General features: G+C 46.4%; 1 protein-coding gene across 1 annotated transcript in view; it reads right to left on the reverse strand.

Moving 5' to 3' along the window:
• Positions 1-13,657, reverse strand: part of gas2l1 (growth arrest-specific 2 like 1) — a 54,735-nt gene that overhangs the window by 12,252 nt on the left and 28,826 nt on the right. Inside the window, exons 2-3 of the mRNA XM_078421539.1 lie at positions 9,435-9,542; positions 2,912-3,008 (exon numbers count right to left, since the gene is read on the reverse strand). Coding sequence (XP_078277665.1) covers positions 2,912-3,008; positions 9,435-9,542 — 205 coding nt within the window. The remainder of the gene's footprint in view (positions 1-2,911; positions 3,009-9,434; positions 9,543-13,657) is intronic.

Here is a 13,657-nt window from a genome sequence, read left to right on the forward strand (position 1 = left end):
CTCCATCATCAAGTTTGCTGATGACACTGTGGTGATGGGCCTGATCTCCGATAACGATGAGAAGGCCTACCGGGAGGAGGTGGCTGATCTGGCACTCTGGTGTCAGGACAACAGCCTCCTCTTGAATGTCACAAAAACTAAGGTAGACTTTAGAAGGGCTCAACATCCGAGGATGTACACGCCACTGGAGTTAAATGGGATTACTGTGGATAGGGTGAGCAGCTTTAAATACCTGGAAGTCCACATCACAGAGGGTCTGACATGGACAACACACATTGCCGCACTGGTGAGTAAGGCAAGGCAGCGCCTTTACCACCTCAGACAGCTGAGGAAATTCAGAGTCTCTCTGAGGATCCTTCAGTGCTTCTACTCTGGGGCTGTAGAAAGCATCTTGTCCGGGAACATCACAATCTGGTTTGGGAACAGCTCTGCGGAGAGTAGTGCGTTCGGCTGAACGCACTATGGGAACTACACTCACCCCCCTGCAGGACCTATACACCAGGAGGTGCAGATCCAGAGCCAGCAACATTATGGGGGACCCCTACCACCCCAGCAACGGACTGTTCCAGCTGCTACGGTCAGGCAAACGCCTCTGCTGTCACGCTGTGAAAACAGAGAGGATGAGACGGAGTTTCTTCCCACAGGCCATCAGGACTGTTAACTCTCATATCACCAGGGGCTAATTTAATTTACTGTATTAATTTATTTTTTGTGTTAAATTTTTTTTTCTATTCTGTTTTGTAGTTTTAGCACAATCTGCGGCCGTTGCCACTTTCATTTCACTGCACATCTTGTATATGTATGTGACAAATAAACTTGACTTGACTTGACTTGAGCAGAGAAGGTGTTTACTTCCTATCAAGATTTCACAACTGCACCAATTAAAATGGCCTCTTTCTTTTATTCCTGTTGTTTCTCATCCTTCCACTCCCTACACACCTGGGGCAATTTACAGAAGCCAAATTAACCTACAAACCCGCACGTCTTTGGGATGTGGGAGGAAACCCAAATAATGATTGAATTAAAAGAACAAGAGCAGAGGGTAATCTTTATCTGGAATGAGCTGGAGAAGGTGCAAGCTCCACACAGGCAGCACCCAGAGTCAGGATCAAACCCGGGTCTCTGATGATGCGGTGTATTATATTATAATTAAATTGGATCAAAGTCTTTTATAACACCGACCCGCGATCACCCCATACGCTCGCACTATCCTACACACTAGGGACACTTTTCACCAAAGCCAATTAACTTACAAACCTGCACGTCTTTGGAACGTGGGAGGAAACTGGAGCACCCAAAGAAAACCCACGCGGTCACAGGGAGAAGGTGCAAACTCCGTACAGACAGCACCCAAGCAGCCAGGATCGAGCCCGGGTCGCTGGCACTGTGAGGCAGCAGCTCTACCCGCTGCGCCACTGTGCTGCCCCAGGGAAAGATCATTATAATCCCGTGCTCCAAATATGAGAATAGATGATGATATCTAGCCTGGGCAGTTCTACCGATTCGACCTCAGGAATTTAATAATAAGTAGGCTGCGATACACACCCTAGCACCACACCCAGCCCACAGGACAGGCAGCAGCTTGATGGCAGAAAACACTCACACATCAGTAACTGAGTTTGATATATGTTGGAGGGGACTGGGAGCCTCACTATCCTGTTCTCGCCTAATACCCACACATACACACCAGCATCTACAGTGTAGAAACAAGGAACTGTAGATGCTGGTTAATACGCAAAAGGACACAAAATGCTGGAGCAACTCAGCGGGTCAGGCAGCATCTCTTGGGAACTTGGATAGGTGACGTTTTGGGTCAGGACCCTTCCTCAGACTGATTGTGTTTGGGAGGAAGTGGGGGGGAGCTCGGAGAGGCAGGACGAAGCAAGGTAGGTAATAGGTGGACACAGGTGAGGGGAGAGTTGATAGGCAGATGGTTGGAACAAAACCCAGAGATAAAAACAGAAGGTGTGAGACAAGAGTCGCAAACTCCAAAGATAGAGGGAGGAAAGCATGTGGAGGGGAAAAATAGGTGGGAGTCTAGGTGGGGCATTTTTGTTCAGGGCAGCACAGTGGTACAGCGGTAGAGTTGCTGTCCTACAGCGCCGGAGACCCAGGTTTGATCCTGACTACAGGTGCTGTCTGTACAGAGCTTGCTTGTTCTCCCGGTAACCTTGTGGGTTTTCTCCGGGTGCTCCAGTTTCCTCCCACACGCCAAAGACATGCAGTTTAATTGGCTTCTGCAAATTGTCCCTCGTGTGTAGGATAGAACTAGTATGAACAGGTGATCGATGGTCAATGCGGACTCGGTGGGTCGGAGGGCCTGTTTCCACGCTAAATCTCTAAAATACAAAATGTGCAGGTTTTTTTTTAGATTTAGATATACAGCGCGGAAACAGGCCCTTCGGCCCACTGGGTCCGCGCCGCCCAGCGATCCCTGCACATTAACACTATCCTGCACACACTAGAGACAATTTTTACATTTGCCCAGCCAATTAGCCTACATACCTGTACGTCTTTGGAGTGTGGGAGGAAACCGAAGATCTCGGAGAAAACCCACGCATGTCACGGGGAGAACGTACAAACTCCGTACAGACGGCGCCCGTAGTCAGGATCGAACCCGAGTCTCAGGCGCTGCATTCGCTGTAAGGCAGCAACACTACCGCTGCCCTATCTGGTATTGGGTTGCTGGTTGCTGGTATCTCAGATGTTAATCCCAGTAATGTTTGCTCTCAGGCCAATCTCCCTTCTTGCACCACCTCAGACCCTTAGTGTGACGGTACTCCTGCCGTGTGGGATTTATCCTGGGCCAACCATATCTACACTAAGGCCAAGAAAGCATCGTTCCTTTAACATATCGGAAGCAACAAGGTGTGGGAAAGGAAATGAGATGGTGCCTGGTGAACCCACTCACTGGATGAGGTGCATCTGCAGGGGTCATGCTTGTTCAGGTAGTGCTCCAGTGTGTCCCAGCCTCCGCCCACACGCACCATCACATGGTTCCGCAGAACCTGCCGGAACAAAAAGAAAACAAGACTGCTCATCTCCAAAGCACTGGCAGATAAATCGTTCCTAAATATTCAGTGAAGCTCTAATCTTGGTTACGGTAATAGACAATAGACAATAGGTGCAGGAGGAGACCATTCGGCCCTTCGAGCCAGCACCGCCGAGTAAGCACGGTTTGACTACATAACATCATCTATTCTCATTGTTGGAACATGGGCCTGCAATGATCCTGCTCCAAGGGCAGCAGAGTGAAGCAGGGGTAGAGTCACTGCCTTACAAGCCTTAACTGGCTTCTGTAAATTTCCCCTTCGTGTGTCGGATAGAACTAGTGTGAACGGGTGATTGATGGTCAGTGTGGGCTCCATGGCTGAAGGGGCTGTTTCCACGCTGTAACTTTAGACTTTGGAAATACAGTGTAGAAACAGGCCCTTTGGTCCACCAAATCCACACCGACCAACGACCACCCCGAACACTACCTCTGTCACACACATTAGGGACAATTTACAATTTTCAGAAGCCAATTATCCCACGATCCTGTTTGTCTTTGGAGACCTGTATCTCTAAAACTAAACAAATTGATAATTCTGTCAGAACGATTCGAGTTTCCAAAACGTTTTGGCTCTGCGGCGTATTAAAATCAGAAAATTAAAGAATTAAATGAAAATCAGAATCAAATCACTGGAAACAAAATTAAAGCAGAAAATAAAAGGTTCACGATGAACATTGTGATGAGATTGAATGCTCCCTGCACTGCCCCTTACCTACTGAAATTTGCACAGCATTTGCAAAATTGTGCACAGCAACTTTTGCCAGAATATTCCATAATCTCAAACAAATAATTTTTTATGGGGCGCGTCTGGAGATTGGGAACCAGAGTGATTGAGGGCAGAACGTTTAATCAATTTAGACTTTAGATCTAGCCTTCTTTTCTTATGGCTGTTCACATAGCAGGTCAAAGACTTTAGAGTTTAGAGATACAGCACGGAAACAGGCCCTTCGGCCCATTGAGTCCGCGCCGACCAGCGATTAGCACTATCCTACTACGCACTAGGGACAATTAATTTTTTTACCAAAGCCAATTAACCTACAAACCTGCACGTCTTTGGATTGTGGGAGGAAACCGGAGCACCCGGAGAAAACCCACGCAGTCACAGGGGGAATGTGCAAAATCAGGATCGCACCTAGGTTGTAAGTGAAAGGAGCAGAATTAGGCAAATTCGGCCCATCTGGTCTACTCCGCCATTCAATCATGGCTGATCTATCTCTCCCTCCTAACCCCATTCTCCTGCCTTCACCCCATTCTCCTACCTTCTCTCCATAACCCTTGACACCCGTACTAATCAAGAATCTATCTATCTCTGCCTTAAAAATATCCACCGACTTCATTTCCACAGCCTTCTGTGGCAAAGAATTCCACAGATTCACCACCCTCTGACTAAAGAAATTCCTCCTCATCTCCTACCAAAAGGAATGTCCTTTAATTTTGAGGCTATGACCTCTGGTCCTAGACTCTCCAACTAGTGGAAACATCCTCTCCACGTCCACTCTCCAAGCCTTTCACTATTCGGTAAGTTTCAAAGAGGTCCCCCCACGTCCTTCTAAACTCCAGCGACTACAGGCCCAGTGCCGTCAAACGCTCTTCATATGTTAACCCTGGGTCTCTGGCACTGTAAGGCAGCAGCTCTACTGCTGAAAGGTGCAATTAACAAGTGTAGAGATGTGTGATTGTATCGTATCTGGAGATCAGGCCGCTGTTTGACACCCTGCGGCTGTGCGAATAACCAAACAATCTCAAGTGTAATCGAATGATATCATTACTCTGGTAAAAAAACATCCAAAATCCCAAAGGCAATCTCTTGGCTTGTTCCCCAGGCTTTCCACCTTCTGCAGAGACCGCTCCCTCCGCAACTCGTTGGTTCACTCGTCCCTTCCCACCCAAACCACCTTCTCCCCAGGTACTTTCCCCTGCAACCGCAGGAGATGTAAAATCTGTCCCTTTACCTCCTCCCTCAACTCCAGCCAGGGACCCCAGCAGTCCTTCCAGGTGAAATGGAAGTTCATGTTCACCTTCTCCAACCTTGTCCACTGCACCTGGTGTTCCTGACTTGGCCTCCTGCACAGCGATGAGACCAAGTGTAGACTTGACGACCGTTTCGCTAAACACTTGCATTCGGACTGCCACGGCCCACTGGATCTCTCGCTTGCTAATCATTTTAACTCCCATTTCCATACTGACCTTTCTGCCCTGGGCCTCCTCCTTTGCCAGAGTGAGGCCACCTGCAGACTGCAGGAACAGCACATCAAATTCCGCATGGGCAGTTTACAACCTAACAGCATGAACATTGAATTCTCCAATATTAGATAACTAACTCCCCCCTTTCCTCCCTGTGCTCCACATGGATGTACACATACTTCTCCCTTTCCCTTTCCTCCCGTCCCCTTCACTGTATTCCTTCCTCTGGCTTCACATTTCGAGCCTCTCCTATCCTCTTCTCCATGTCTCATGCTTTGTCTTTTCATCTCCGACCATCGACTGATCAAAAAGAAACTCTCACCTGTATCCACCTATCACTTGCCAATCTATGTCACCTCTCTTCCAGCTTTCTCCCTCCTACTGCAATCAGTCTGACAAACGGTCCCGATTAGCAAAGTCATTTATCCATGTTCTCTATAGATGCTGCCTGACCCACCGAGTTACTCCAACATTCAGCATCTTTTTTGGTAATCCAGCACCAGCAGTTCCTCGTGTGCAGGATTAAACAACACCCAGAGGTCAGGTAGCTGTCTGAGACCAAGGTTTGGGTGACTCATCAAACAATATCAAGTTGCCTGACCCGCTGAGTTACTCCAGCACTTTGTGTCTTTTTTTTGGTAAACCAGCATCTGCAGTTCCTCGTGTCTCCAATATCAACTTCTCAGCATGACCTCATTACTCTGGAACTTCCTGAAATGCAAAGCCACTTCCAAACACAAGTGCTGGAGTAACTCAACAGGTCAGGCAGCACATCTCTGGAGAACATTGATAGGTGACATTTCGGGTCTGGACCCTTCTTTGTTTCCTGAAGAAGGGGCCCAACCTGAAACATCACCCTTCCTTTTTCTCCAGAGATGCAGCCTGACCCGCTGAGTTACTCCAACACTTTATGTCAATCTTTGGTACAAACCAGCATCTGCAGTTCCTGCCTATTATACGCAAAGCCACTGGATTGTTTCTTTCCACGGCTCACTCTGTGTAATGCTCGTTCCTCCTTGCTCTTCAGACGAACCACACTTCCAGCCTTAATGCACTTTGACCCTTGTGCCACTGAACTTTGCCTTTGATGCTCTCTGCACCACAATGATTCACCCCTACACTGGAACTTTGCATCACTTTGCATTCTCTCCATTGCTGAGTAATGACTGGCGATGTATGGTTTATTGATGGCCACTCTGCTCATGGCAGAGACTTCAAAAGCACGGACAAAGCCATTAGCAGGTTTCTTTTGCTTGAGGATGTTAAGCTTCTTCCCAACAACTATCAGGCTCTTGAACACTCACCACATGCCTACCTCAGCAACTGCAATCTACCCTGGACCTTACTTAAATTGCACTGCGGATTTTGGTTTTGCACTATTATGGTCTTGTTGCCTGGGATTATTAATATTTTAAATTATTGATCATTATATATTTATCTGTGTGTTATTGCATTAATGGGCGTTTTAAGCTGCGGCAAGTAAGAATTTCATTGTACTGTGCTTGAACAATTGTACACAGTTTTGTGTCATTATAGACAGCAGTACTGAACTACCCTCCACCTCATCGGTCTATCTTTAATCGGACTTTAACTGGCTTTATCTTGCACTAAATGTTATTCATGTTATTCCCTTTATCATGTATCTGTACACTGTGGATGCCTCGATTGTAATCGTGTATTGTCTTTCCACTGACTGGTTAGCATGCAAGAAAAGCTTTTCACTCTAACTCGGTACACATGACAATAAACTAAACTCATATGTGACCTTCTTGTGACCACTGTAAGACCATTGTCCCTGAAGAAAGGTCTCGACCCGAAACATCACCCATTCCTTCTCTCCAGAGGTGCTTCCCGTCCTGCTACTGAGTTACTCCACCATTTTGTGTCTATTGTGGCAATTAAACACTTTTGACTTTCAATTTAAAGTAAGCGATATTCAATCAAAAGGCAATGAATCACTGTGCCACAATGAATCGTACTTATTTCTCCTTTAATGTCTGTGTTACTTGTGTTTATATTTTTCTGTTTTGTTTCTTTTCACCTGAAGCAAGCATCTTTTTAGTAACGGAAGACGCAGTTCTTGCAGTGACGACGAAACCTCAGGGCAAATAGCAATCAGTGCTGTGTCCAGGAGATGCACAAAATGTGGAGTCATCGAAAGACTTGATTGAAACATACAGCATGGAAACAGGCCCTTTAGTCCACCAGGCTTTCCGCTGACTGGTTAGCATGCAACAAAAGCTTTTCACTGTACCTCGGTACATGCAACAATACACTGAACTAAACTGAGTCTAGGCCCACCATCGATCACCCCGTTCACACGCGTTCTATGTTATCCCACTTTCTCATCCTACACACTAAAGACAATTTACAGAGGGCCAATTTACGTACAAATCCGCACGTCTTTGGGATGTGGGAGGGTTCCAGAGGAAACCCATGCGGTCCCAGGGAGAACATGCAAACTCCACACAGATCCTCTGTGAGGTTAGGATTGAACCCAGGTCTCTGGCGCTGTGAGGCAGCCGCTCTACCACATAGGACTTTAAGGATACAGCGTGAAACAGGCCCTGCAGCCCACCGAGTCCGCAGCAACCAGCAATCAGCCCAGTACATTAGCACTATCCTACACACTAAGGACAATTTACAACTTTCTTAGCCAATTAATCTACATATCTGTACATCTTTGGAGTGCAGGAGGGAACCGGACAATCCGGGGAAAACCCACGCAATCACAGGGAGAATGTACAAACTCCGCACAGACAGCACCCGTGGTCAGCATCGAGCCCTGGTCTCTGGTGTTGTAAGTTGGCAGCTCTACCGCTGTACCACTGTGCCGAGAGCAATGAAACCGGCCTTTCAGCCCACAGTCTGCCCTGACATCAAACACCCACTTGCATTAGTCCCTCTTTTTTGAATCCTCCTTTCATTCTCATTAATGTTCCTCATCTATAAATTTTATAACAGAGAATTGAGTAAACTTAGAAACAGGAAGATCATCACAGTGGGGATAGTGGTACTTCAATGAACATGACCAGAGGAAGAGAAGAAGAAACGGCATAATAGGCTTAATGGTTTGACAATTTCAATCATCGAAGGCCTTGGTCTTATAAGGTCAAATTAGAGGGCATTCGGGTGCGGCACAGTGGCGCAGCTATAGAGTTGCGGCCTTGCAGCACCAGTGACCCGGGTTAGAATAGGTGACGTTTTTGGTCGAGACCCTTCTTCAGACTTCTTCAGGGTCTCGACCCATGACGTCACCTATTCCTTTTCTCCAGAGATGCTGCCCGTCATGCTGAGTTACTCCAGCTTTCTTCGGTGTTTAAACTGCATCTGCAGTTCCTTCCTACACATGCTGCCTGACCCGCTCAGTTAGTCCAGCACTTTGTGTCTTTTTTTTGTAAAGCAGCATCTGCAGGTCCCTCTCGTCTCTCATAATCCACCGAGGAGTCGAAAACCAAGACGATTGCATTTGCTGGGGAAGCAACACGTTCCCACACCAGCAAACATTCTAAAAATGAGCGTGTGTTTGGCATGCCAGGCCTCTCGGCTGAGTTAGTGCTGGAAGGGTGTCAGAACCAACCTTTGACTCTTTTCTTTGCAAAGCAAGTATGGGCAAAGTTCACTGATGTTTATCTCAAATTCTGTACATTCAAATCCCACTGCTAAACACGCCCATTACAGTACCTGCTTTGCTTTTTCAGTAACTCTAGGGACTAAATGTCTGAACGTTAGATCATTCTGTACCTCAAAAGGTGCAGATTAATCTTTGCCCAGTTGTAAATAAATGTGCACATGGCCTCTCTGATCATGCCAAGTTGAGCAAAATTTAATTGTAGTCACAAGAAACTGCAGATGCTGGAATCAGGCAAAGTGCTGGAGTAACTCAGCGAGTCAGGCAACATCTCTGGAGGACATGGATAGGCGATGTTTTTGGGTTGGGACCATCTTCAGAAAATTTAAATGCCTTTTGCTACATTTACTGTGTGGGGTAAAGGCAAGGGTTGAAATTCGAAGCACCAAATATTCCAGACAAGAGGACAGGAGCATAATGTGGGTTAAGATTTTGACCCGTTATTTCATTTCACTGGGGCAAACCTGATAATATCGTGGCAAGGTGCTTCCTTCTACATTACACTTGTAACTACACATTACAACTTTTAAGTACAAAATTAAAATGGTTAGGGCACTAGGCTCTTACTCTGATGAAGATCAAAGTGCTGGTCTCACCGACTTTATATTTACCCTCAGATACTTTCGTCATGGGAAACTGTGAAGGGCAGGAACAATGGCCGAGAATCTCACGGACCTGAGTGGAGAGAGAAAGAGCACAGGATTCAATAAATGAATAAACTTGAACAGAGCATCCTCAGTTTAGAGATGCAGCATGGAAACAGGCCTTTCAGCCCACCGAGTCCGTGCTGACCATCAATCACCCGTTCACATTAGTTGGAATACTTTATTGTCACATGTGACAAGGCACAGTGAAATCCTTTGCTTGTTCTATGTTGTCCCACTTTCTCATCCACTCCCTACACACTAGGGGCAATTTACTGAGGACCAATGAACCTGCAAACCCGCACGCTTTTGGGAAGAAACCGGAGCAACCAGAGGAAACCCATGCGGTAACAATGAGAACGTGCAAACTCCATACAGACATCACCTGAGGTTAACATCGACCTCGGGTCTCTAGTGTTGTGAGGCAGCACCTCTACCAACTACGGAAGGTGCAGAGCGCCCGAGCCAGCTGCCTGCCCCTTTTCTGGGGTATGTCAATAGACAATAGGTGCAGGAGGAGGCCATTCGGCCCTTCGAGTCAGCACCGCCATTCAATGTGATCATGGCTGATCATTCTCAATCAGTACCCCGATGCTGCCTTCTCCCCATACCCCCTGACTCCGCTATCCTTAAGAGCTCTATCTAGCTCTCTCTTGAATGCATTCAGAGAATTGGCCTCCACTGCCTTCTGAGGCAGAGAATTCCACAGATTCACAAGTCTCTGACTGAAAAAGTTTTTCCTCATCTCAGTTCTAAATGGCCTACCCCTTATTCTTAAACTGTGGCCCCTTGTTCTGGACTCCCCCAACATTGGGAACATGTCCGTGCACGGGTGGTACTAGAGAGGGACTGCACGCTATCCACGGGTACCCTGGGGGATTTCCGGGACCGCTGGGCGCCGCGTGGGGTTGAACGCATCCTGGACAAGGATTGTAACATAGTTGTAGAGTAGTTCATTTAGTATATTTGTTTAGCTTGTACTACGGTGGCGAGTTCTGTTTTGTTTTATTGTATTGTAAATATTATTTTTAATAATTGAATTAATTTTTTTGATAATAAAAAAAAACCAACTGGAGGTTCAGAGGGACCTTGAAGTACAAGTCCACAGAGCTTTGAAGGCGACAACATGTAGATAACTTGGTTGGGAAGGTTATGGGATATTGGCCTTCATTAGTCGGTGCATTGAATACAGAAGTCAAGCTCCACACAAACAGAAACAGAGGTCGGGATCAATCCCGGGTCTTCAACTGTGCTCTTGTAATTTTGTCCTGATTAAAGGAGCTGCCGAACCACCAGTTGCACTTTCCCTTGCAACCGCACGAGATGCAACACCTGTCCCTTTACCTTTCCCCTCAACTCCATCCAAGGACCCAAACAGTCTTTCCAGGTGAGGCAGAGGTTCACCTGCACCTCCTCCAACCTCATCTATTGCATCCGCTGCTCCAGATGTCAACTTATTTACATCGGCGAAACCAAACGCCAGGCTCGGCGATCGCTTCGCTCAACACCTGCGCTCGGTCCACGTTAACCAATCTGATCTCCCGGTGGCCAAGCATTTTAACTCCCCCTCCCATTCCCAGTCTGACCTTTCTGTCATGGGCCTCCTCCAGTGCCATAGTGAGGCCTACCAGAAATTGGAGGAACAGCACCTCATATTTCGCCTGGGCAGCTTGCAGCCCAGCGGTATGAACGTCGACTTCTCCAACTTCAGATAGTTCCTCTGTCCCTCTCTTCCCCTCCCCCTTCCCAGATCACCTTCTATCTTCCTGTCTCCACCTATATCCTTCCTTTGTCCCGCCCCCCTGACATCAGTCTGAAGAAGGGTCTCGACCCGAAACGTCACCCATTCCTTCTCTCCCGAGATGCTGCTTGACCTGCTGAGTTACTCCAGCATTTTGTGAATAAATACCTTCGATTTGTACCAGCATCTGCAGTTATTTTCTTATACTACCAGTTGCTGGAAAATCAGTGGTGGACCTGAACAGCCAAATCTACTTCTGTCGCCATTTCTGAACCACAGCTACAGGAGCACAGGCTGAAGTACATGCTCAGTTGTTCCAGCAATGATAACAATCAGTGAAACAAAGGGAATAAAGAAAGTAAGCATGGAGAAACATAATCTGCTCCTTTACAGAAAAATTGACTTTTGGTCGATGTTGACTACCAAATGCGTGCAAAATCAGTTATCAAATCTGCAAGGCCGAGGCTTAATGATGGCATGAGCTGACCTTTCCACTCTCACCCCCACAACCTTCCGACTCAAAGGATCACAAGTGTAAGAGGAAGCAACGTTCTTCTGTGTCTGATTTTAGTGTTATTGAAGGCGTTCTGTGTCTCTTCCAAAACGCTTCAAGGCTCTGTAAAGTTTATGAGAGGGTTGTGTGTGAAGGGACAGAACGATGTTAAATACTCCCAACTGGCCAGGAAAGAAGGTTCCTTCGCATTGTGCTTTAATACAGAGAGCTTACTTTGTCAATGATACTGCATTATTGTAACGTAAACTGTGAATCTTCTGTTGATGCAAAGTTTGTGGCATTTTCTCAGCATTTTGTAGAAAGCGACTGGTATATTAAAAAAAAACAACAACTGCACTGCCAACTGAGGGTGCCAGAGTCTGAACAAGTGAAGCAGTGAGCTGTGTGGCGACATTGAAAGCTGTTTCACCAGTCAAAGCAGACTGTCTTCCAAGACAATTGGACTGGGAGCCTCATGAGCTACCCACTCTTCAAATGTTGCTTGAGATAGCAAAATTAACGGACGATTTAGCAACTTTCTGTATTTCATTACAAGGCTCCGAATGCAATTTATGTATGAAACAACAGATATTGTTAAATTTCAATTCAGACACAGGGATCTACAGAAGCTGGTTTGCAAAAGTAACACGGACATTAAAGACACAAAGTGTGGAAGGAACTCAGTAGATCAGGCAGCATCTCTGGAGATCACAGATTGGCGACTTTTCAGGTCTGAAGAAGGGTCCCGATCCAAAGTGTCGCCTACCCACGTCCTCCAGAGATGCTGCCTGTCCCGTTGAGTTACTCCAGCATTTTGTGCCTCAAATTTAAATTCTCCACATGAAAAAGTTGGGATCTTGGGCAGACATGCCTGGGGTTTCGCCTTCCTTATTCCCGAGAGAGTTGTGTAGATGGGAAAAATGGTCACGTGATAATGATGTCAAGTATCTGTCCTGTATCAGAGACGCAGTGTTATAGTAGGAGCCTCAGGTATCTAACAGATCCATCACGCCCAGATCATTACACAAACCAACCTCCCTTCCATTGGCTGCACTTCATGCTGCCTCAGCAAGGCCACCAGCATAATCAAGGACCAGTCTCACCTTGGTCACTCCCTCTACTCTACTCTCCCATCAGGCAAGAGGTACAGAAGTTTGAGAATGCACACCATCAGATTCAGGGACAGTTTCTTCCCAGCTGTTATCAGGCAACTGAACCATCCTATCACCAACTAGAGAGCAGTCCTGACCAACCCACTATTTAATTGAAGACCCTCGGGACTATCTTTGATTGGACTCGACTGGACTTTATCTGACACTAAACGTTTTACCCTTAATCCTGTAACTGTGGACGGCTCAACTGTAATCATGTACAGCCTTTCTGCTGCCTGGTTGGCATGCAACAAAAAAGCTTTTCACTGTAGCTCGGTACACATGACAATAATAAACTAAAACAAAAAGCTAAAACTTAAAAGGAAGAACAACAACACGTGCAAGGGACAAGCGCCGAGAAATCTTTTCCCAAACAATTTCAAACACACCAAGCCTTGGATCAAAATGCACCCCCACAGTATTTCACGCTGATTCCAATGCTTTTTGGTGATGGAATAGTCTTGATGAATAGACTATTGATGTGACGTTAAAATACTGTGATCTCTACATATCACGCATTCAAATTGCTGTTCTGATGACACAGCAAAAACGTCACATTTTCCAAGGTAGGTTAACTTGAAATGATTGATGCATTTGTTGATTCTCAATTGTGTTAAGTGGTTGAACCATAACATAATAATCAATGCAGAAATTCTTGGTCAGCATCCAACCGTTAAGTGACTCCACTTTGACTTTTAGATTTCTTGTTTAGTTTAGAGATACAGCATGGAAACTGGCCCTTCGGCCCACCGAGTCCACGC

The sequence above is a fragment of the Rhinoraja longicauda genome, chromosome 25 (assembly GCF_053455715.1).
Source record: "Rhinoraja longicauda isolate Sanriku21f chromosome 25, sRhiLon1.1, whole genome shotgun sequence".
Taxonomy (NCBI): Eukaryota; Metazoa; Chordata; class Chondrichthyes; order Rajiformes; family Arhynchobatidae; genus Rhinoraja; species Rhinoraja longicauda.